The sequence below is a fragment of the Lampris incognitus genome, chromosome 10, assembly GCF_029633865.1.
Source record: "Lampris incognitus isolate fLamInc1 chromosome 10, fLamInc1.hap2, whole genome shotgun sequence".
Taxonomy (NCBI): Eukaryota; Metazoa; Chordata; class Actinopteri; order Lampriformes; family Lampridae; genus Lampris; species Lampris incognitus.
Window position 1 is genome coordinate 27,517,845 of NC_079220.1, and position 21,732 is coordinate 27,539,576.

At 40.8% G+C, this 21,732-nt stretch overlaps 2 protein-coding genes across 3 annotated transcripts; one reads left to right on the forward strand and one right to left on the reverse strand.

The window, feature by feature from the left end:
* Positions 1-1,129: 1,129 nt before the first annotated feature.
* mlx (MAX dimerization protein MLX) lies at positions 1,130-16,034 on the forward strand. The gene is made up of 8 exons (XM_056287459.1): positions 1,130-1,349; positions 2,012-2,048; positions 2,164-2,253; positions 2,806-2,915; positions 3,049-3,151; positions 3,454-3,553; positions 12,945-13,146; positions 13,268-16,034. The coding sequence occupies exons 1-8, from the start codon at positions 1,311-1,313 to the stop codon at positions 13,322-13,324; spliced, it is 738 nt and encodes a 245-aa protein (XP_056143434.1). The 5' UTR covers positions 1,130-1,310; the 3' UTR covers positions 13,325-16,034.
* A 93-nt stretch (positions 16,035-16,127) lies between these two features.
* psmc3ip (PSMC3 interacting protein) lies at positions 16,128-21,183 on the reverse strand. 2 transcript variants are annotated; one of them, XM_056287460.1, is made up of 8 exons: positions 20,885-21,183; positions 20,226-20,326; positions 20,051-20,140; positions 19,798-19,909; positions 19,378-19,523; positions 16,974-17,027; positions 16,431-16,490; positions 16,128-16,262 (listed from the first exon to the last, which is right to left on the reverse strand). In XM_056287460.1, exons 1-8 carry the CDS (start codon positions 20,901-20,903, stop codon positions 16,206-16,208), a joined length of 639 nt encoding a protein of 212 aa, XP_056143435.1. In that variant the 5' UTR covers positions 20,904-21,183; the 3' UTR covers positions 16,128-16,205. The 2 variants fall into 2 exon arrangements, with proteins under 2 accessions (XP_056143435.1, XP_056143436.1); XM_056287461.1 differs by lacking the exon at positions 20,885-21,183 and adding an exon at positions 20,712-20,830.
* Positions 21,184-21,732: the final 549 nt, after the last annotated feature.

The following is a 21,732-nucleotide window of genomic DNA, read 5'->3' on the forward strand; positions in this document are numbered from 1 at the left end:
ATGGTTTTCACAGAAGGCTTCTTTTTTTTTTGCTGATGGGAGGTCTGTATATGCCAGAGTGAGAAAGAGAGATAGATGGTCAGACTGGCCTAAATGGCGAAGTGTGGAGACCTTGTACCCTTTTCTGATGTTACTGTAAACATGGTCCAATGTATTTTGACCTCGGTCCTGGGACATGTCACATGTTGGTAATATTTAGGAAGGACAGTTTTATATAGAATAGCCTCCTTACTTTCTGTGTAGATGTCACATACTCGTGTTTGCTATGACTGAGTATAACAGGGGAAAAAAGTGTTTTTTGATTTGTAAGTATGTTGCTTTGCAAATGATGTTTTTGAATAACTTTTATTCTTTTATGGAGTTAAATGGAATAAGTTCGACTAACTGCAATAGAGTGATGGAGTGGTGATGATGACAGGCAGACGGTTTATCATGTTGCTTGTGCGGGTCCTTGTGGGGACTTTGAACTAGGTTGAGAACCACTGCTCCAGACCACTCACGTTCACATCTACCCTTCAAAACTACCGGGCTCGGTGCCTTCAGGTAAAGCGCCACCAGGCCAGGACAGCAGAACTGACCAATAGCGCCACCCAGTGCTTAAAACTACACCATGGTGCGTCATTCCAAAGAGCATCACTTCTTTGTATGGTGCTTCGCGTATAAATCCGATCGTATCAAATGAATTATTATTTATTCACTGAAATCAATTACCATCAGGCTGGCCCATTGTTTTAGCCCATTTACCACAAACACGTTCAATACCTCAAATATAAACTTCACATGACTTCCGACCATTTCCCAAAGCACACTCTTGGGTTTTTAGATGTTTTGAACACGTTTTTTTCTGGCCTTCCAAGTAGAGAGTAGTTTGTTTCCATTCATTTCAATTTACAGAAACTTGAAGCTTTCCTGATAGGTAATCCATCACAGTAAACATTTTGTCAGTTATGTAGTCTTGCTTGAGAGGTTTTCCTCAGCATCTGCATTATCCAGCGATGATGACGTCACTTTGACTGAAAGAAAGCTTATAGGTGGTGAGATGAATAGACACCAACACTTGGCTGGAAGAGAAAACGCATTTCAAACATAAAAAATAAAACTATGGCGTGTTTTGCGTATTGGTCGGAAGTAATGTAAAATATACGTGTTTTGTAGTAAATGGGCCTAAACGCAAAACATGCAATGTTACTAGCACAACTGGGCCATTCTGTCAATGCCACGTTGCGTCCAGTAGTAGGCACACGTTGCCTACTACTGCTGCTCGTTGGCACCAGGTAAATAATAAACTCGCTTGAGTTTACCCTTCCAAGATGACGGACCGTACGACGTCGCCAGATGAACACTGGAAAGTAAGAAGCTAATCTTGACATCTCCCTTAAATTGGGAGTTCGTTTCATTTACGACTACGATGCGTGTCAAATATCAGTCTGCGGCGAGGATCCGAAGCCGTGCCAAAACTGACCAGCTTTTGTTAGCTGGCCAGCTAGCGTTAGCTTGCTAACGTGTTGCGTTTGGCGTAATGAGCGTTTGTTTCTGTTCATGGGCAGTAGCTTAGCGTTACGCTAACCGAAGTTTGTGAAGCCGGAGAGTGTATCGGACTACATTTTCTTGTTAACAGTTATCGACTTAAATTTGTCATGCTGCCCTTCTAACCTCGGTGTATCCGTGGCTGGTTGTTAATTGTGCGAAATGGAGTTAACAAGCAGATAAACATATCCCTGGAACAGCTCAGAGGTGTGGTGTAGCGTTAGGTTTATAAGCTGTTTAACTGTCGTCGGTTAAACAGGAAAAAGGTGCCTTGGTTTAAGCAGGACCTTAACTCGTCTTGGTGTGTATTAGGAGCGCTCAGTGTCCTAAAGCAGGGCAGTTCTCAGTGGGGGTTTAAGCTACCTCTTTTTCAGGATAGCTGTAATGGCTCTGTTGTTGAGTATTTAGGCAGCTCCCCCTCATCTCACCCCACTGTCTTCCTGTCTCTCTCCACATCTTGTTCTGTTTGATGATGACTCTGCAGACTGACGGTGCTTTCAGCGACAACGGCTTTGATCATAGTGAGTATAAATTCGACTGTGACAGACACTTTATCTGGTTTTGGATTTGGCATGAAACTCTTTTCGTCATATTTTTTATATCCCACAATAATTTATCTTCCATTTCCCACCGCAGATTTCTTTGCAGAGACTGCAACAAAGAGTACTGTTGTCTCCAGGGCCAACAGCATCGGATCCACAAGTGCCTCCTCAGTACCAAATACAGGTGTTGTATTCCAGTGCATTTGACAAAGCTCAGCTCATCAGAAATTAGTTGAGAAAATAATACATGCAAGATGTAGAGGACCATGTCCAGCGTAAAGGGTATACTATTTCAAGAACTTTGATAATTCCCTTAAATGTATAGACTTGTGGGTTTTAAGGATGTTGCATGCGTCAAACAAGGTGCTGTTTTGATTGGGGGGATGCAGGGAATCAGGTTATCAGCAAATTCTATTTTGTTCATTCATCATACAACTACTTCCACATAATGTTGACTGCTCGCCATTCATCACGGACAGCTTCAAGGAAAAACTGAGTGTTTGTCTTTATCAACATTTATTTGTCTCTTTGGGTTGCAATTACAAAGACTGCCTGCTCATAATCCCTCCACCCTCTATGATGGACAGTTTCTCACCCCACCTTAGACTTTAGCCGTTCAGAAAAGGTACGAATGACTTTTGTTGCCCGACATGGTCTGAAGATCTATTTTATTTCCGTTGTCAGGTTCAGGACTTTGCTGCATCTCTTATGTAACCGTCTTATTTTTCTACTGCAGATGATGAAGACAGTGACTACAGGCATGAGACATCATATAAAAACTCCTATAAAGACAGACGAAGACAAGCACACACACAGGCTGAACAGAAACGAAGGGATGCTATTAAGGTATGGATGGAATACACAGCACAGGAATTGAGATCTCTATGAATTATTAGTCTTTGTGGAAAAGCTTGAGAAATGGATGGGATTTCAGGACACCACTTTTATAATTTATGAATGAATGTGTCTTTTTCTGCAGAAAGGTTATGATGACCTTCAGTCCATAGTGCCCACCTGCCAGCAGCAGTCTGAATTTGCTGTGGGAACACAGAAAATAAGCAAGGCCACCATACTGCAGAAGAGTAAGATATGGTCTTTTAATTATCCCCAATGTGCAGAAAGCTCCAGTTATTTAGATGTTAATTTATTTTTAGATACATACAAACAAGTTTAGAGTTGACATTGTTAGCTGTGACACAATCCCTCCTAAAAATGTAAGGGAACATACTGCACCAAAGTAAGATATTGTTCATAGTAGCCCCTCTACATACAGAGAGATCTATATATATATATATATATCTGTGAACATTGTTCTGTTGTTCGATACAATCAAAGAACTGTGGGTAAGAGTCTGTTATTCACCTGACCTGTGTTTTTCTTGCAGCCATTGACTACATCCAGTTTCTTCACAAGGAGAAGAAGAAGCAAGAGGAGGAAGTGTCCACACTGAGGAAGGAAGTGATGGCCCTAAAGATCATGAAAACGTAAGCTAGTGGCTCAAAAAAATTTCAATCTCACCTTTTTTTTTCCCTCCCAGTGTTATTTTAGGAGGTTATTTTCAGTCAACCAACCATGGCTAGCAGGTACTTGAATCCATTCTTGAATGGATCTCAAAGTCGTTTTTGAAGCTGCACTGCACCCCTTGTCCGTTTTCCCTACAACCACTCCAGTCTGTCAACATATAGGTGCCATTTGTCGCATCATTCTTAATTTGTTAAAAGCAGCACATTTGTCACTTGCAAAGTAAATTCTGACGTGATTGTCTGGTTCACCTATGCATTCAAGTGCATCAGTTTCAGTTCTTTAAGTTCATGTTCTTTAATGACGCTGCTAACCAAGCCATCCCAGGCTGTGATTGAACAGTTAATTACATTGAATCGAGGTAGTCTTTTGAGAAATGCAAGATGCAGCCTCGAAACACAAAGAACTACATTGATGTGATTTGCATTCAATTGTGCCACAAAGGTGACACAACTGAATGCAAATGTGGCAATATCGGCACATTTGTGAAACAATCTTATTTGTGTTCTTTTACTTGGCATTATAATTGTGCATATGTTGGAAAACAGTTGTGAGTTTACATTCCCTTTCAGCATGTTTCAATTAGGCATGCATTTTGTTCTATAACAGACAGCCCTCTTTGCTTGAGGTGTTGTCACCCTTTACCTTTTCCAAGTGTGGGTAAAGGGACCAATAGAAAAGGTAGTGGCTTCTTCTTCAAACAATAAAATTTAAAAATATGGTAATTTGCTTTTTGATGAGAAAAAAAATTTAATTGAGAAAATGTATCTACATATTTACAGTGACACTTCAAAAAGGGGAAACTTTCACAACAGCCCACGCCTGCAAAAAATGGACAAGGGAAGAGTGTAAACATTCAACTTACATAATATTAATATTCATTGCCAAACAAAAAATCATCAGGTCTTTCATCATACCATTTGAATTACATCAAAAAGAAAAAAAGCTCAAGTCATGTCATCCCCTGCCTTTCCTGTCTCTCTTGACTATTGCTATCAAATAAAGGTGGAAAATGGCAACAAAAAAAAAAGAGAAGAAAAATTGGATGTATTTTGTGTACCCAGCTTCGATGTCTGTGTCTGGGTTGCAGTCAACATTGCAAAATAACGATGGCAAGAAGCTTCTTTCTGGTTGTGTCCATTTCTTTGAGTTCGCGGACAGGAAATGGAAAAAAAGGTCTGGCTCGGGGGGTTAAAGTTTTGTTGTTTAATTTTGTCTTTTGTTGTTTAATGGTGGTTGGCAAACAGTTTTTAGGTGCATTACCGCCACGTTCTGGCATGGGGGGGTGGTGAAGTTCACAACATGACATCACACAAATGGGCTGTGTAGTGACACACCCACACCGCTGTGGCAAGTCACCACATTGCCTGATTTTGTCTGAACCCAGCCTAAAGGTGCAGCTACACCGGATTTATTTTCTACAGAGAGCAGGAGATCCGGCCACGTGGGTGCATGATGTATATGACACAGTGAGTTGACGGACCATTCACTATATCTAAATTTGCATAAACATGACTCGACCTCAATTTAGGCAAATGAGTCCATCCAGCACAATGCACCCGGCTCGCGAAACTTGGATCAAACTGTCAAACTAGGCAGTGCTGATCAAATATGAATCGAGATTATGTTACTGCATTGCCTATTTCTCACCTCAGATATCAACTACTATTACTCTTGGCTGCTCCCGCTAGGGGTCGCCACAGCAGCTCATCCGTTTCCATTTCTTCCTGTCCTCTGCATCTTCCTCTGTCACACCAGCCACCTGCATGTCCTCTCACACCACCATCCATAAACCTCCTCTTTGGCCTTCCTCTTTTCCTCTTCCCTGGCAGCTCCATATTCAGCATCCTTCCAATATACCCAGCATCTCTCCTCCACACATGTTCTCAATCTTGCCTCTTGCTTTGTTTCCAAACCGTCCAATCTGAGCTATCCCTCTAATATGCTTGTTCCTAATCCGGCTCTCCTTCGTCACCCCCAATTAAAATCTTAGCATCTTCAACTCTGCCACCTCCAGCTACGCCTCCTGTCTTTTCATCTGTGCCACTGTCTCCAAACCATGTAACATAGCTGGTCTCGCAACCATCTTGGAAACATTCCCTTTAACTCTTGCTGGTACCCTTCTGTCGCAAATCACTCCTGACACCCTTTTCCACCCACTGCACCCTGGCTGCACTCTTTTCTTCACCTCTCTTCTGCACTCCCCGTTGACCCCAAGTATTTAAACTCATACGCCTTTGTCACCTCTACTCCTTGCATCCTCACCATTCCACTGTCCTCCCTCTCATTCACGCATATGTATTCCATCTTGCGCCTACTGACTTTCATTCCTCTTCTCTCCAGTGCATACCTCCACCTTTCCAGGCTCTCCTCAACCTGCTCCCTACTCTCACTACAGATCACAATGTCATCCACAAACATCATAGTCCACAGAGACTCCTGCCTGATCTCGTCCATCAACCTGTCCATCACCATTGCAAACAAGAAAGGGCTCAGAGCCGATCCTTGATGTAATCCCACCTCCACCTTGAACCCATCTGTCATTCCAACTGCACACCTCACCACTGTCACACTTCCCTCATACCTATCCTGCACCACACCTACATACTTCCCTGCAACTCCCAACTTCCTCGTACAATACTACACCTCTTCTCTCGACAACCTGTCATATGCTTTCTCTAAATCCACAAAGATACAATGTAACTTCTTCTGGCCTTCTCTATACTTCCCAATCAATATTCTCAAAGCAAACATCACATCTGTAGTGCTCTTTCGTGGCATGAAACCGTACTGCTGTTCGCTAAAACCCTTTTCCCACTGGCCAAAAAACCCGCTAACATCTGCCTTTTTACATTGACCAAAGGCAGACATTAATGGGTTTTTTGGCCAGTGGGAAAAGGGTATAATAGTCACCTCTCCTCTTAACTTGGCTTCTATTACTCTTTGCCATATCTTCAAGCTGTGGCTGATCAACTTTATACCTCTGTAGTTGCTACAGTTCTGCACATCACCCCTTATTCTTGAAAATTGGTACCAGTATGCTTCTTCTCCACTCCTCAGGCATCCTCTCACTTTCCAAGATTGTGTTAAACAATCTAGTTAAAACTCCACTGCCATCTCTCCTAAACATCTCCATGCCTCCACAGGTATGTCATCAGGACCAACTGCCTTTCCACTCTTTATCTTTTTCATAGCTGACCTCACTTCCTCCTTGCTAATTCACTGCACTTCCTGATTCACTGTCCCCACATCATCCAAACTTCTCTCTTTTCATCACCCCTCAAATTACTCCTTCTGCCTACTCAGCACACTCTCCTCACTTGTCAGCACATTTCCATCTCTATCCTTGATCGCCCTAACTTGTTGCACATCCTTCCCAGCTCGGTCCCTCTGTCTAGCCAATTGGTACAAGTCTTTTTCTCCTCCCTTAGTGCCTAACCTCTCATACAACTCACCATACGCCTTTTCCTTTGCCACCTCTCTCTTCGCTTCACGCTGCATCTCCTTGTACTCCTCTCTACTTTCTTCATCTCTCTGACTATCCCACTTCATCAACCTCTTCCTCTGTATATTTTGCTGTACTTCCTCATTCCACCACCAAGTCTCCTTGTCTTCCTTCCTCTGTCCAGATGACACACCAAGTACCTTCCTAGCTGTCCCCCTCACTATTTCTGCAGTGGTTGCCAATCCATCTGGCACCGCTTCGCTACCACCCAGTGCCTGTCTTAACTCTTCCCTGAACTCCACACAACAGTCTTCCTTCTTCAACTTCCACCATTTGATCCTTGGCTCTGCCTTCACTCACTTCCTCTTCTTGGTTTCCAAATTAATCCTACAGACCACCATCCGATGCTGCCTAGCTATGTTCTCCCCTGTCACCACCTAGTAGTCTCCAATCCCTTTCAGATCATGCATTCTACCTTTTTCAGAAACATATTTTAGTGTAGTGTTGAGCTGTAAAATGAGAAAGTGACATGGCCGTGATGTTGAAAACGGACCACCCAAAACCAAGCACCGCCCACCAACCAGATCGTTCAGTGCATGGGCTAGGAAGCATTGAAAATGTGGGTGGGACAGTGTAACGGGAGGTCTAGGGGTCCTCCCCCAGAATATTTTAACAGAGGAAATGTCATTTCCTGTATCTGGTGCCTTTTAATATGTGGTTTGATAGTTTTGTCTGGCTATACTAGCATGAGAAAAATTATGGGTATATTTTGTAATTTCATCCAGAGGAAATGGTTGGCCCCATCACATTTGAAGATATTAAAAAAATAAAAGAACAGAAATTGATTTGATGACTAATTTAGAGCCAGCTTTAATAATAATCACTGAATGGTTCATTTAAACTTGAGGATTTCTTTATACTTGCATGCAATTTAAATTTATGTTAAATTAATTTAATGTTATTTTAGTATTCTCGCACAGTGTGTTGCAACTTCGACTTACCACCAAGTTAAACTGCAGCCAGTGAAGAGAGTCGTAAGTTTACTGTTCATTTACTGACACTTCACTGACATTTTGGTGAAAACTGCAAACAAGAAACAATATAAAATATTTACTGTCCGTGCCTTTCAAATTACTTTGTACAGAGCTGTAAATATGAATACACTGCAACACACAACAGTTTTCAAAATGACCTCTTTAGAGCAAGCACGTCCATAGACATATAAAGAGTAGACGCCGCATCGACCGCTACTGCCTATTGGCGCTGACGAGCCGTGGGGCCGCCATCTTGGACCGGTCACCCGCTCCACTCAGTGTAATGTGTTTGGCAGGCGCAATGAACTGTCAGCGCAGTTGATCAATCATAACTCGCTGAATACCAAACTGATTTCCACGCCTTTTTTGTTGCTGAAAACGTCATACATGTAGCTATGATACAGGACACATGGTTTGACGTATTTTAATATTTATAGTTGGCTTAACAGCAATAGAATATTCTGATATATGATATATGTGATGTATGATAGGTAGCTACCGTATTGTTCTGAATATAAGACGGGGTTTTTACCCTGGAAATACGTATGAAAAAGTGGGGGTCGTCTTACATTCGAGGTCTAGACTTTTGAATTTCAATATACATTCTCACTCAGTCAGATTTGTTTCAAGACCGTTCTAAAATTAGACCACTTCAATGGTTAATGCAGTTATTGAAATGTTGAAATGGTTATTTTTTCACTATGAGATGGATAGTCTCAATAGACTACAGTTTATTTTCATTTGTATGCTATTTAAATACCATAAGTCATTCATTTACAAATGTATTTACATTTTTTTTATTTAAAAGCTGTTAAACAGACTACCTTGTTTTATTCAATGTGTTTTTATTATTATTTTCAAATATAATGTTTTTCTTTATAAAACCAATATTTGCTCTTGGAAAAAGGGGGGGTCGTCTTATAATCAGGGTCGTCTTATATTCGGAACAATACGGTATTTAGCAAAACACTCACTATAAATCTATATCTATATATATCTATCTATCTATATATATATATATATATATATATATATATATATACACACACACACACGCTAAAATATGATAGAGAGGCAGAAGCAGATAGTGGCAGTAAAGTCAGCTATTTTAATAAGTTGAAGAAACAATATATGATTAGGCTATGTAAATATATAAACAATATATGAACACATAATATATCTACAGTATATATAACAACAATATATGTTATATATCAGAGAAAATGAAAAAATATATAAATCCCCGCCCCAAACCATATTTACACATGTACAAAGTTGCTTACATAGGTTACCAGTACATTACACACAATGGACAAACGTAAACACTGGCAACAACACAAAATATTTACATGTGAGGGTAGGAGGTATACAGTGTGTGTGTGTGTGTGTGTGTGTGTGTGTGTGTGTGTGTGTGTGTGTGTGTGTGTGTGTGTGTGTGTGTGTGTGTGTGTGTGTGTGTGTGTGTGTAATAAAGTGGTATAATACTGTAATAATATCGTAATTATATCCAATAGTATGATGTAATAATAAAAAATAAATACAGATATACACATATATTTTAAAGAGATAAATATATAAACAATGCAGCATAACAATGTAGGGGAAAAATAAAAGTTGCTAATTAAAGTTTGACATGAAACCCCTAAAACCCTTGAAAGAGAACTGTTTTGCAGAGTTTCTTTCTCGTGCTCCCTTTCTGCAGGTCAAGAGAGGTGAGTTTTGCAATGTGGTGCAACCTTATCTTGAGAAACACAGACAACCAACGACAACAAGTTGTAGTGGTGGTTGTCGATGCCAAACTGTCTCCTCAATGTGTTCCCCAAGCAGAAAAACATCCTCTGTGCCAATCTCCTCTCGGACGATGTGGGTGACTGTAGACAGCTTTGGAGTTTGCTTTGTTGCAGCTTGGCGAATCACCCTCTCTGCAGCTCTCAGCACCTTATAATAATAATAATACATTATATTTATATAGCGCTTTACACAGTGCTCAAAGACACTTTACAGAACAGAGAAAATAAGAACAAAGAACAAAGCAACTTTAATATACAAAGATTAAAATATTTTTTAAAACAAGATAATGAAATCAAACCTTCACTGTGCCTTGTGATGGAATCACTAGGCCGCCCGCCGTTGTGTTTCAGGGCTAGAAGGTGGCAGGTAGCTCTCGTCAAATGATGATGGCACAGCATCTCTGACAAGGCTCGCACGGCACACATCACAGGACAGCTTTCGCTCTATAACTTTTTTAAATAACTCCGTATCGCGCCAATTTTTTTGGGAGAAGGGAGAGGTCTTATAAACACACACACACACTGACTTAATTGCATCACGTCCTGTTTTGTTTCCTTCGAAAAAAGCTCTGTGCTAATTTCGCGGCGTGTTACTTTGGGCCCGGTTCTCCCCTATCTTACTGTTGTTAGGATGGATTACATGTGAATAATACAGTCAGGGCCACCTGTGTAAAATTCGCTGGTCAATATAATACCAGTAACGTGAATATTGTTTTATTTGTACAATAGCATTCTTTTGTCAGTTGAAAGTCAGTGTTATGGAATATGACTTATAAAGTCTCAGTTCATAGCCGGGTGAACACCGGCACTGAGCATAGCCTAGCTAGCTGGCTACGATTTCGCAGTTGGACATAAATACAGTACAGTAATATTATATTCACAAAATACAACCAATAGTGATGTTCAATCTTACTTGTGAAAAGTAATCCCCCGAGCCCTGTTTTCGACGGTCCGTCGATTGGAGCAGGAATATGCTGAACAGTGTTCTGGCATCTTTCTCAGTCGTGTATTCTGCTGCTAGGCAACTCGTAGGATGACCGGTCCAAGATGGCGGCCGTATTTCTCGCGCCCCAACAGCCAATGCGGCGTCTACTCTTTATATGTCTATGTGCACGTCTGTCTCACAGAACCAGGGAGATGCTAAACAGGAAGTGACTACACTGGACGTGACTAAACAAGAAGTGACATCACAATTCTGCAAATGAAAAATATCAATATTACGGGTTTAATAAACTGTAAAATAATTATAAACTTCTCATTTTCAACTAGAAATAGGTAACAACAAATTATTTGTGGACTTTTCTCTTTGGAAAAAAACCTTATGAGTTTAATAAACTAAAATAATTAACTTCTCATTTTCAACTAGAAATAGGTAAATTATTTGATGACTTTTCTCTTTGGAAAAAAAAAACCTTATCTCCATGTTATCCGAGGAGCAAAGATATCAAACCAAGAGATCGTCAGCCAAAAAATAGACCAGTCTACTCTACAGTAACAATCAAATGAAAACTAGCCTCCTTATATTTTCACTATTTTGCTAACGTTAATCTTAAGCGCTAAAGCTAGTTAACATTAACAGTTTGATAACTGAACAATGAGGCTACTGTCAGTCAATATAGACTTTGTAACAAAATACTAACAGTTAAAGTTCAAGCTTTGATTTTCAGTAAGTTAATTTCCTGAACATTTTGTGGTGACGGTGTGACTCACCTTAATTGAGCTTCGGGCATCAATGACTAGCTAATGATTAGCACTCGTGTATGTGTGTACTATGTGAGAATCTGCCTAGGTGCAAGGTAGCAGTGAAAATGTTGTATGGAGTTTCATTCATTTGGGCATTCTCTGAGTAACCAAGCAGAATGGATTTTATATGAAGCACTGAGACAGCACTCGGAAAAGAGCAAGTGGATAGACATATTTTCGACATGGTAAAAGTGGAGGGGTCTATGATAGCTGCAACACCCATGGTTCAGTGGTCTGTTGCGTCCAGATGCCTCCTAACCGGATTCTGTGTATCTGCAGTTTTACGGAGGGGAAGCGTGATGGACAGAATCAGGGTAGTTAATCAAAAACGCAAGTCCTCCCGGTTGTGGCAGCGCTTGCCGCAAGGGAAGCAAGAAAAAAACAAACAAACTGCCAAGTTCATTTAAGAGGGTTCTAGTTCTATTTAAATTTATTTAAAAAGTACTCAGGAAACTTAAGTATAGATGCTTTTTTTTTTTTTTGCTCCCCCCTCCCCTTTCTCCCAAGTTGTACCTGGCCAATTACTCCACTCTTCCGAGCCATCCCGGTCGCTTCTGCACCCCCTCTGCCGAGCAAGGGAGGGCTGCAGACTACCACATGCCTCCGCCGATACGTGGCGGAGGCATGACATTACAACAGATATTGTATTGTCTTTTTTCAATATCGTTCAGCCCAAGGGAAATGTCGCCAATGGTTTTGTGTATGTGCAATCACTGCTGATAAATAATGTAGTGGATTGAAGGGATAAAATCCTCACCGTGTACTGTATTGATGGAGAAATCGGTGTTCACCCACTCACGCCTATACATACCAGAATGCATTTTGTGGAAGACTCTGGATCATTGTCCATAAAATCCTCTGTGCTAGTGTTGTGGGACATCATTTTCACCATAGGAAATGTAGCTGAGAGAATGAGGATGAGTTTTTTTTAACAGCGTGCTTAGAGTTGATTAGAGTGTTAAAAACCCTGCTAGGCTGTAGTTTTTCTGGCCGCCAAGTGACATATTGTGATGTCAGTTGGTGGCCACAAAAAAACAAAAACAAACTCAAGTTTCACTGCCACCCCAGAGATGCAGAAACAATCAAGAACTGCAGGTGGTTTTTCATGTGCTATCTTTGTCACAGATAGAAAGAGATAAGGTTGAAAATCTAAGCACACCTCTGTAGTCAATGCTGCTAGGAAGCTAGAAAGGGCGATCTCACTTTTGCAACCCTTGCAAAATCCTCTCTTCTTTGGAGGCAGAGATTTTAGAGTACAAGGCCAGTTTATTGTGTCACTAAATTGTAATTTTTTTCAGCATTGTGTCATTGCCATTGAACAGTGCATCCTGGTTTGTTACAGGAACTATGAGCACATAGTGAAGGCCCACCAGAACAACCCCCAGCAAGGGGAGGAGCAGGTGTCTGACCAGGTCAAGTTTAGCATCTTTCAGAGCATCATGGACTCCCTGTTCCAGTCCTTCAGCAACTCTGTATCAGTGAACAGTTTCCAAGAACTCTCGGCCTGCATCTTCAGTTGGATCGAGGAGCACTGCAAGCCCCAGGTAACGCACAAACACCATTAGACTATAATAGATGGTCACCAGCATTGCATTGTTCATGTTAAAGGTGCTCACAGGGTCCATCATTGTGGTATTACCCTAAACCTCCTCTGTTCCTTTCTAGACTTTGAGGGAGTTCGTGCTCGGAGTGCTCAGGCAGCTCAATGGCCAGCTGTATTGATTCTGTACAATCTCCAGACTGAACCCTGCCCCAGAAAGTGACTTTGGGCTCGCTGTGGCCTCTCAGGGTCACATTAGCCAGTTGCGTCATCCACAATGCAGTACTTACCCCCACCTTCAATGTGAAGCGCTTTGGGCGTCTTGAAAAGCGCTATAAAAAATGTAATAGTTATTATTACCTCAGCTTGTAAATGATACAGAGGCTACAGTTGGATCACATCTACCTAACTCACTAAGAAAAAAAGCTGCATCAGCTTGATTGGATGTAAAAATATGACTCCATCCTGATCTCATTTTACAAAACCACACAACCTGATATTTGGATGATTGATGCCCAATGTATTGTTTATTCATGTTCCCTAAACCTTTTCCTCCTGGTAAATCAATAAGAAAAAGGTTTGCTCACCTGACAAAGAAGCTATGTAGAGGTGAGAGAGCAATAGAACTATTGTAACTGCATATTATTTCAGCCTCTCTGCAGCAGACAGAATTGACTATGCCCATGAGTCAAATTGGGGCTCATAGCCAGTTTGGCAAATTTCTAGCAAGAAGGCTTGTCTTTACAGGTTCAGTCTGAAGACAATAGTTCTATAAACAATATTGATTCAAACAGCATGAAGCTCTTAAGTTTGTTAAACATAAAAAAAATTGCCATGATGTTTAAGTTGTAGAGATTCTGTAGAAATAAAAAGTGTAAATGAATCGTCACTTATAAAGAATAGAATAAGCTAATCAGTTCAGCTAGAGGGTTTCCGTGGGTGTCCACTAAAGAGCTCCTGTAATGAGGCCAGTACAGAAGAGTGTGATGTTGAACTCTTTCGCATCTTATTGTTTCCAACTATTTCAGTGGACCGTTAACAAAGATAATTGATGGGAGAGTAGATCCACTAACTAAAATTGTACAAATTTTTCACAACAATTTAAAAGGTACATGTAGGCGTGCGGGTAGCGTGATCCTCCCACGCGCTACGTCTCCCTGGTGAAACTCCTCACTGTCAGGTGACAAGCAGCTGGCAACTCCGCATGTATCGGAGGAGGCACGTGGTAGTCTGCAGCCCTCCCCGGATCAGCAGAGGGGGTGGAGCAGCGCCCGGGACAGCTTGGAAGAGTGGGGTAATTGGCCGGATACAATTGGGGAGAAAAAAAAAGGGGGGGTTAAAAAAAAGGTACATTTAGTGTAAATCAATCTTTATCAGGGAGCGCTGGTGAAAAGTATTGTGATCAAGAGCTTAGCTTTCATATTGATGTTAAAATCAACCAAGAGACTCGTTACTTACATTTGCAGTGGTTTGAGTTGACAGGCTAAATGAGGGTCTATAGCTTTACTTTGGCTATCTCTGGCTTTGATAGGAAATGGTCATTCCTCTTGTTCTAATACTTGTGGAGCAGTAAATGATTTGCCACCATCATCATGTAAAATCACCTTTCAGACTAGCAAGGGTTGATCTTTTCTGACGAATACCTCCCCCCATAGTCCCATATGTCTCGAGAGAATATAGTGCAGACAAAAAGACTCTTTGAACCAAAACAGGGCCAGAGAAATCATGACAGCCATGACAAAGCACAACTTTGTTTTGAATGCAAGGGGGTGTTATCTTTTTGACAGTTGACATGCAGTACCTCATTTTCAGGAAGTTTTGACAATTTTGTTTGTAGCAACAAAGCTTTGTAAAACCTGGGCAGATTTTTCACATAAGTGATTGCCAACAGTGCCCAGAAACATTTCCAGGAATCCTTTTTTTTTTTTACTTTCATTTTTATGCTGTTTTTTTTTTTTTAAGATTATTTTATACCTTTATTGCATAGTGACAATGGAGGCAGGCAGCAAATGGAGAGAGAGCGAGAAAGAGAGGGAAGGGTATGACTTGCAGCAAAGTTCGCCGCCTGGATTTGAACCGGCAACGTTGCGACCATGTGGTATTCATGTAACCATTTGGCTGCAGAGGTGCCCTAAATGTTGTTTTTTTTTACTTCTAAGAATTTAACTAGTATATCTCCAAATGTGATTTCAACAATCATAAAAAGAAATGTAACAAACTGTTGTGCTTGCTGTTGGAAGTGATAAAGAAGGTGAGCGGCTGGGAGTTTTTAGGAAACAGCTACTTTGTTATAGTCGGATATTTTGCTGTATTTGTAGCACAATGGTGTTGTCTCCATCTGTACAACCAGTGTGCCTGTGATTCAAAGAACATTTGCCCCAATTTGTATTCTTGTCTGGGGCAACATTCTGATTGCAGTTCATGTTGGCGGATCAAGAAAACAGCTGGAAATATTCAATCCAATTATGTAAAGAGAAACGTTAAAGACGTGACAAAAATTGAGGTAAATAAATGAATTTAAAATGACCTGAAATCAAAAGCGTGAATAGCTGTCCATGGTTAGTAATAAACATTAGTCCAGTGTTAAAAGCTGACGAGGCAACAGACTTGTTTGATGAAATTTCAGAGTATTAAAGAATGCAAGATCTTCAAACGAAACACGAATGTTTTACTGAGATTTTCACTGTGAGCTCAGGAAATCTTGCAATAAACAAACCGTGACTTGGTTTTATGGCCAAGCTTTAAAAAAAAAAAAAGGGAAAAAATCTTTGCCATTTCAGGACAATGACTAGTGCATCAGTGCTGATATAAGCAAGTGTGTTCACTTTGTTTTGCAGACGCTGTCAACATAGTGTTATTTTTTTTATAAATACACTTTCAGTTGAAAATCAATGGTTTCCATGTCTTTTATTACAAATGTGTTTGTTGGGGGGGGGGTTACAATATAAATAAACATTTGCTTGAGTTCTACAGCAGGTTTCCTTTTTAGACATGCAAATCATTTCCCCAGAGTAGCGCCACATAGCCTTATGTTGGCAAAGAAACAAACGGTTTCTTATTATATCAAGTACTTGGTACAATCACGTTACAGTCTTCATCAGTCTCGACACCAGCTTCTTCCTACAAGGACAGTAGCAGCAATATCACTGGATTAGTGCTGATCAGCATTAGTAATGGTAGGGCTTAGCCACAATAATAATTTACCATATTTCTGTAAGCCAAAATCTCAAAAAGTCAGAATCATGACATGCAATTTTAAAGCTATTATTAACAAATGCTTTGACTCACAAGGAACTGCTTCTTGCTTTTAGGATAACCCTCCAGAATTGCATTTATCATGTCAGATGCCTGAGTGAAGCAAAGTTAGACAAAGTTGATGATTTAGTGGTGGCAACAAAAAAAAAAGAGTTTCATGATAATTTATTTAGCATAAGAATATTTTGAAATTGTAAAAAACTAAATGCGAGAAAATAATGTATCGTTTCGTTCTCACATTACACTGTCACTATACTGCAAGTATATTTCCAACTAAATTAAAATAGGGCTGCACAATGATGGCTAAAGTGCTAATTATTTTACTACACATTGATAAAGAGCAGTGATAAACTCGCAGCCGTTTATGGCAATTAAGAGTTAATATGGAATAAAATTTTATTGCATTATTTGCATCTTGAATCAATCTTGATAGTTCAAAGATGGTGGGCATTCTGAATTAAATATTTCAATATTGGCAAGATGGCAATGCTCTACAATCAACAAAAACCAATATTGTAATATGTGATCATCATTTAGCCCTACTTTGAATGTTCAAGTTGTCAGAAGATAAGTTACCAGTCTTTTTCTCTTTTTCCACTCTTTCACATATACAGTCCGCTCTTTATAAACCTAGAAATGAGAATTCATTGGTCAATTACAACATCAAAAATAGGATTTTTTTTTTTACCAATTCAACAACCCCTAATCAGAAAAAGTTGGGACGGTATTTAAATTAAAACCAAAAACAGTGATTTGTAAATTCTTTGACCTGAATTACATTGAAAACAGCACAATTTGTTGTTTTATGTCTTTTTTTTTTTGTTTATTCAAAATAAGCACGAATTTCAATTTTGATTCTTGCAACATATTTCAAAAAAAGTTGGGACAGTAAAGTATTTACCACTTTGTAATGCTGCCATTCCTTTTCACAACACTTTAAAAAAAACATTTAGGGACGGAAGACACCAAGTGATTAAGCGTTTCAAGTATAATTTTGTCCCATTTTTCCTGCAAACAAGTCTTAAGGTGTGCAACAATACGGGGTCTTGGTTGTCGCATTTTGGGTCTCAAAATGTGCAACACATTTTCTATTGCGGACAGGTGGGGACTGCAGGCAGGCCAGTCCAGCAACCACACCTTCTTCTTCATGCCTTCAGCCATGCCTTTGTAATGTGTGCAGAATGTGATTTTGCATTGTCTTGTTGAAATATGCATGGGCTCCCCTGGAAAATGTCAACTTGAAGGCAGCATATGTTGCTCCAAAACCTCCGTGTACTTTTCAGCATTAATGGTGCCATCACAAAAGTGTAAGTTACATTTGCCAAGGGCATTTACACAGCCCCATATACCATGATAGACCCTGTTTTTTGGACTTGTTGCTGGTAACAGTCTGGATGGTCCTTTTCCTCCAAAAAAAAAGACAGGAAACACTGATTTGTCTGACCACAATACACGTTTCCACCATGTGATGGTCCATCCCAGATGCCTCCGAACCCAGAGAAGTTGACAGCACTTCTGGACGTGGTTAACATAAGGCTTCCTCTTGGCACAGTAAAGTTTTAACTAGCATTTGTGGATGCAACTACATATTGTAATACTTGACAAAAGTGTGCCAAAGTAATCCGGAATCCATGTGGTTATATTGCGTAAAGATGAATGATGGTTCTTGATGCAGTGCCATCAGATGGACTGGGGAGCAGTTATTCAGCTTAGGCCCTTGCCGTTTACACACTGAAATTCCTCCAGATTCCTTGAATCTTTTAATTATGTCATGCACTGTAGGCAGTGTTTCCCAACCTAGTCCTCAAGGACCCCCTATCCTGCAGATTTTCATTGTAACCCTGCGTAGGTAGCCCTGCATGTACTTACTCAACCAATCATCTCATAGCACTTAATTATGCAAGGTGTGCAACATCTGATATAATTCATTGCTGATTGGTTGAATAACTACAAACAGGTACCTATTCAGGGTTGCCAAGAAAATCTGCAGGATAGGGGGTCCTTGAGGACTGGGTTGGGAAACACTGCTGTAGAGGATGACATATCCAAATCCCTTCCTCTTTCTTTGAGGAACATTGTTTTTATTTAAACATTTCAATAATTTTCTCGTGCATTTGTAGGCAAACTGGCAATCCTCAGACCATCTTCACTCCTAAAGGACTCATCATCATCAGCAGCAGTCACTCGGGGTCGAGTATGGCCGTCCTCCCTCTGGGTCCCCAGGTGGGCATAGAGGCCAATCCTGGAGCCACATAAAGGGAGGATGCCTGCGCATGACAGCTTTTTACATAGAGTGGCTGATGCGCCGGAAGCCACCACATGGTGCTTGGCAGGGAGTGGTCAGAGTCCAATGGCACTTAGAACAAAGATGATTGAGGACCGACCTCTGTTGCAGCCTTCATCCGCCTTCACTGTCGTTGTGACCTGGAGACATCTTATGCCAGTTCTGCCATTGAGGTCTTTGTTGGATCGTGCTTTGTCTGGAACCTCCCCCTTGACCTATTCGCCTTGGATGACCCTTCCAGGAGCCAAGCTCTGGACGGCATAGCTCTTGAGATCCTTGGTGCATGCAAGCTTCTCCATCACGGCAAGGTGGCAATTCAGCAGAAGCTAAAGGACTAGGCCTTTCCTCGATGCTGCTTTTGTACCAAATTATGATTGCAATCACCTGTTGACATCGCCCGTTTCAAATTACAATATTATTTAATTATTTTACCTCATTCCTAGCCCTAAACTGCCCCTATCCCAACTTTTTTGGAATATTTTGCAGGCCTGAATGGCAGGAATGGATTTATTTTTACAAATGAAATTAAGTTGACCAGACGAAACATGAAATATGTTGTGTTCATGCTGTCTGCAGTGAAATACAAGTCAAAATAAATTTAGAAATCCCTGCTTTCTTTTTTGATTTGGATTTTCCATACATCCCAACTTTCCCCAAGTTCGGTTTATACCTGGAAAGTAAAACTACAATACTCACCTTCTCCTTCTCTTCGGGTGTGACATGGTTTGTGGCCGATTTTATTTTATCTAGACGAGCCCTATACTCGGCACACTCTGCTTTCAGATCTTGGATCTCCGATATAATTTGTTCTGTAGTCAGAGAGCTGTTGAGCTCCTTCAGCTCTGCAATCACAGTTTTAAACAGGACCGCAGAGTTCTCCATTGAAAATGCAGCGCAATAAAAAAACAACATTGCCGCCAAGCTTAATTCCTTGCAAAGCAATTGCCCTACTTGTTAAATGAACAGAAACAACAAGTGTTTTTCAACATGGCGGAACACAAATATCCTCTTGAAATTATGTAGTTCTTGTCAAAAATAAACCACATGTATTCTTTCTTTCCCCTCTGGTGACAGTACACAGCAGATAATGCTGCAAGTACCAGCAGTGCTTGCTACCTGTGTCTAGCTGTCTGCAGCTGCTGGTGATGGACTGCACTTGGGTGTTGAGGTCTGAGATCTGACAGTCCATTGCTTTCAGGTCTGCATCTTTAACCTCTGGGAACTGGCTCTATTGTGGATGAACAAAATTAGTTGTCAGTTTTAACTGAAATAACATATGTAAAAGTGCAGGTTGTGAAATAGTGATACGAATTGAAGTTAGGGCCCAGTAAGGTTTTGCATTTAACCTGCATTTCATAGTCAGATTTACCTGATCAGCGAAGTATATCTTTTGCTTGCCATATATTTTCTGTCTGATCTTCCCCTCCAGGGCTAACTGTTCCATGGCTTTGACCACCGCCTAGAAAAACAAGTATTAGAAATCCATCATGCACTAATTTAAGAACGCACACCGTCTCCTTGTTGCCAGCTTGACAAGTTCTCACCGTTTTGCCAAATCCATGTTGTTTTTGTAAATTACAAAATACATCTTGGGCACTGTAGGGTCTGTTCTTTTCATTGAGGTACGCAAGAATGAGCGACGCAGCTGTAAAGGAAAAGACTGTTAGAAGGGACAACAGAAACGTCCACAACACGGTGCATATCACACACTGAAAGAACTGTTTCAGTTCTTTGCAGTTATCCCACAAGTTGAGGGGTCCCCCCTCGACTGTGTGGCTGGATAAACAGAAGCTAGCCGTCATGTCCTAGCAAAGCAAACTTCTTGCTAACGACTACTTCGTATAAACGTTGACTGACATAATAATGACATATAAACTCGACGTTCTCATTGTTGTGGCGAGCCTAGATCCCAGTTATGAGACGCACTTTTGAAAGCCAAAGTACACATCTGCAAAAACATAGTACAAACCTCTTTTCAGTGATTAAAATAGATTTAAATACGGTCACAAACGAGCTCGGTTTAACGTTACCTTGTTGATTGACAGGCTAACGTCATCTCGTTAACGCTAACGCGACTACAAAGTTCTGGAATTGGATGACGCCTACAAGCTGCTGTGTCTAATTAACGTCATTGGCAGGAGTAGGGACATCTGTACTGGCTCACCAAATACACTTTGACCAGACATCTTAGCTTTAAACTTACTATTATCTTTCTTGCTCATCTTCTTCCACTTGACTGGAGTCCGTTTAGGGTTGACTTTCGCGCGAAATGTACGTCACGGGCAGAATAACAGTGCTCGCGCCATCGCCACTGCGCCCGCTTTGTGCAGGCCGTCTTCTTCTTGTCTCTTTTTATCGGCGGTTGGTACCCACAATATTACATCAACGCCGCCTACTGAAATGTAAGAACGTCACAGTATTAATCGTACACCCAAAGTGATCCCATTCACGACATTATCCATTCTATTACCCAGACCCAGTCTGAGCTGATGCAAATCCTCCCCGTAGCGAAACATCTAGATCTTCTCCAGATATGTCCACAACACTCAAGTATCTCCCGGCAGCGTCCAACACTATCTTGATTCTTTTCGGCTTCCCCTTTATTACAGCAGTGCTGTTTATGGCCATGGCAATGAATGCCAAAAATCTTTTCTTGTCCATGCAGATATTCTGGTCAGCTCCATCCCCTTTTTTTTGCTCGGATTCTTTTTGCACTTCTACCATTTCGTCATTTCTCGCTTCTGCTCTCACCTTATTCACTTACTCCTCTTTAATTCGTTTTGGGTACTGTGCTGACCCCGTATCATGATTTCTCTGGCAGTGCAGGCACTGTGCTTGCGCCTTCTCAACTTTACAATTGGCCATATTGCAGTTGTCCTTCCCACATTTCCTGACTCCTGTAATATTTGCTAGTAATATTTGATTTGCTAATGTCCCTTACGGCTTTCCGTAGCGCCACAACAAAGTCACGTGATGTACGTAACAACGTCAGTCGGAATCCGGTCGGTGAATAAACACCCAGCACGAGAGAAGTCGTCCTTGCTTTATTAA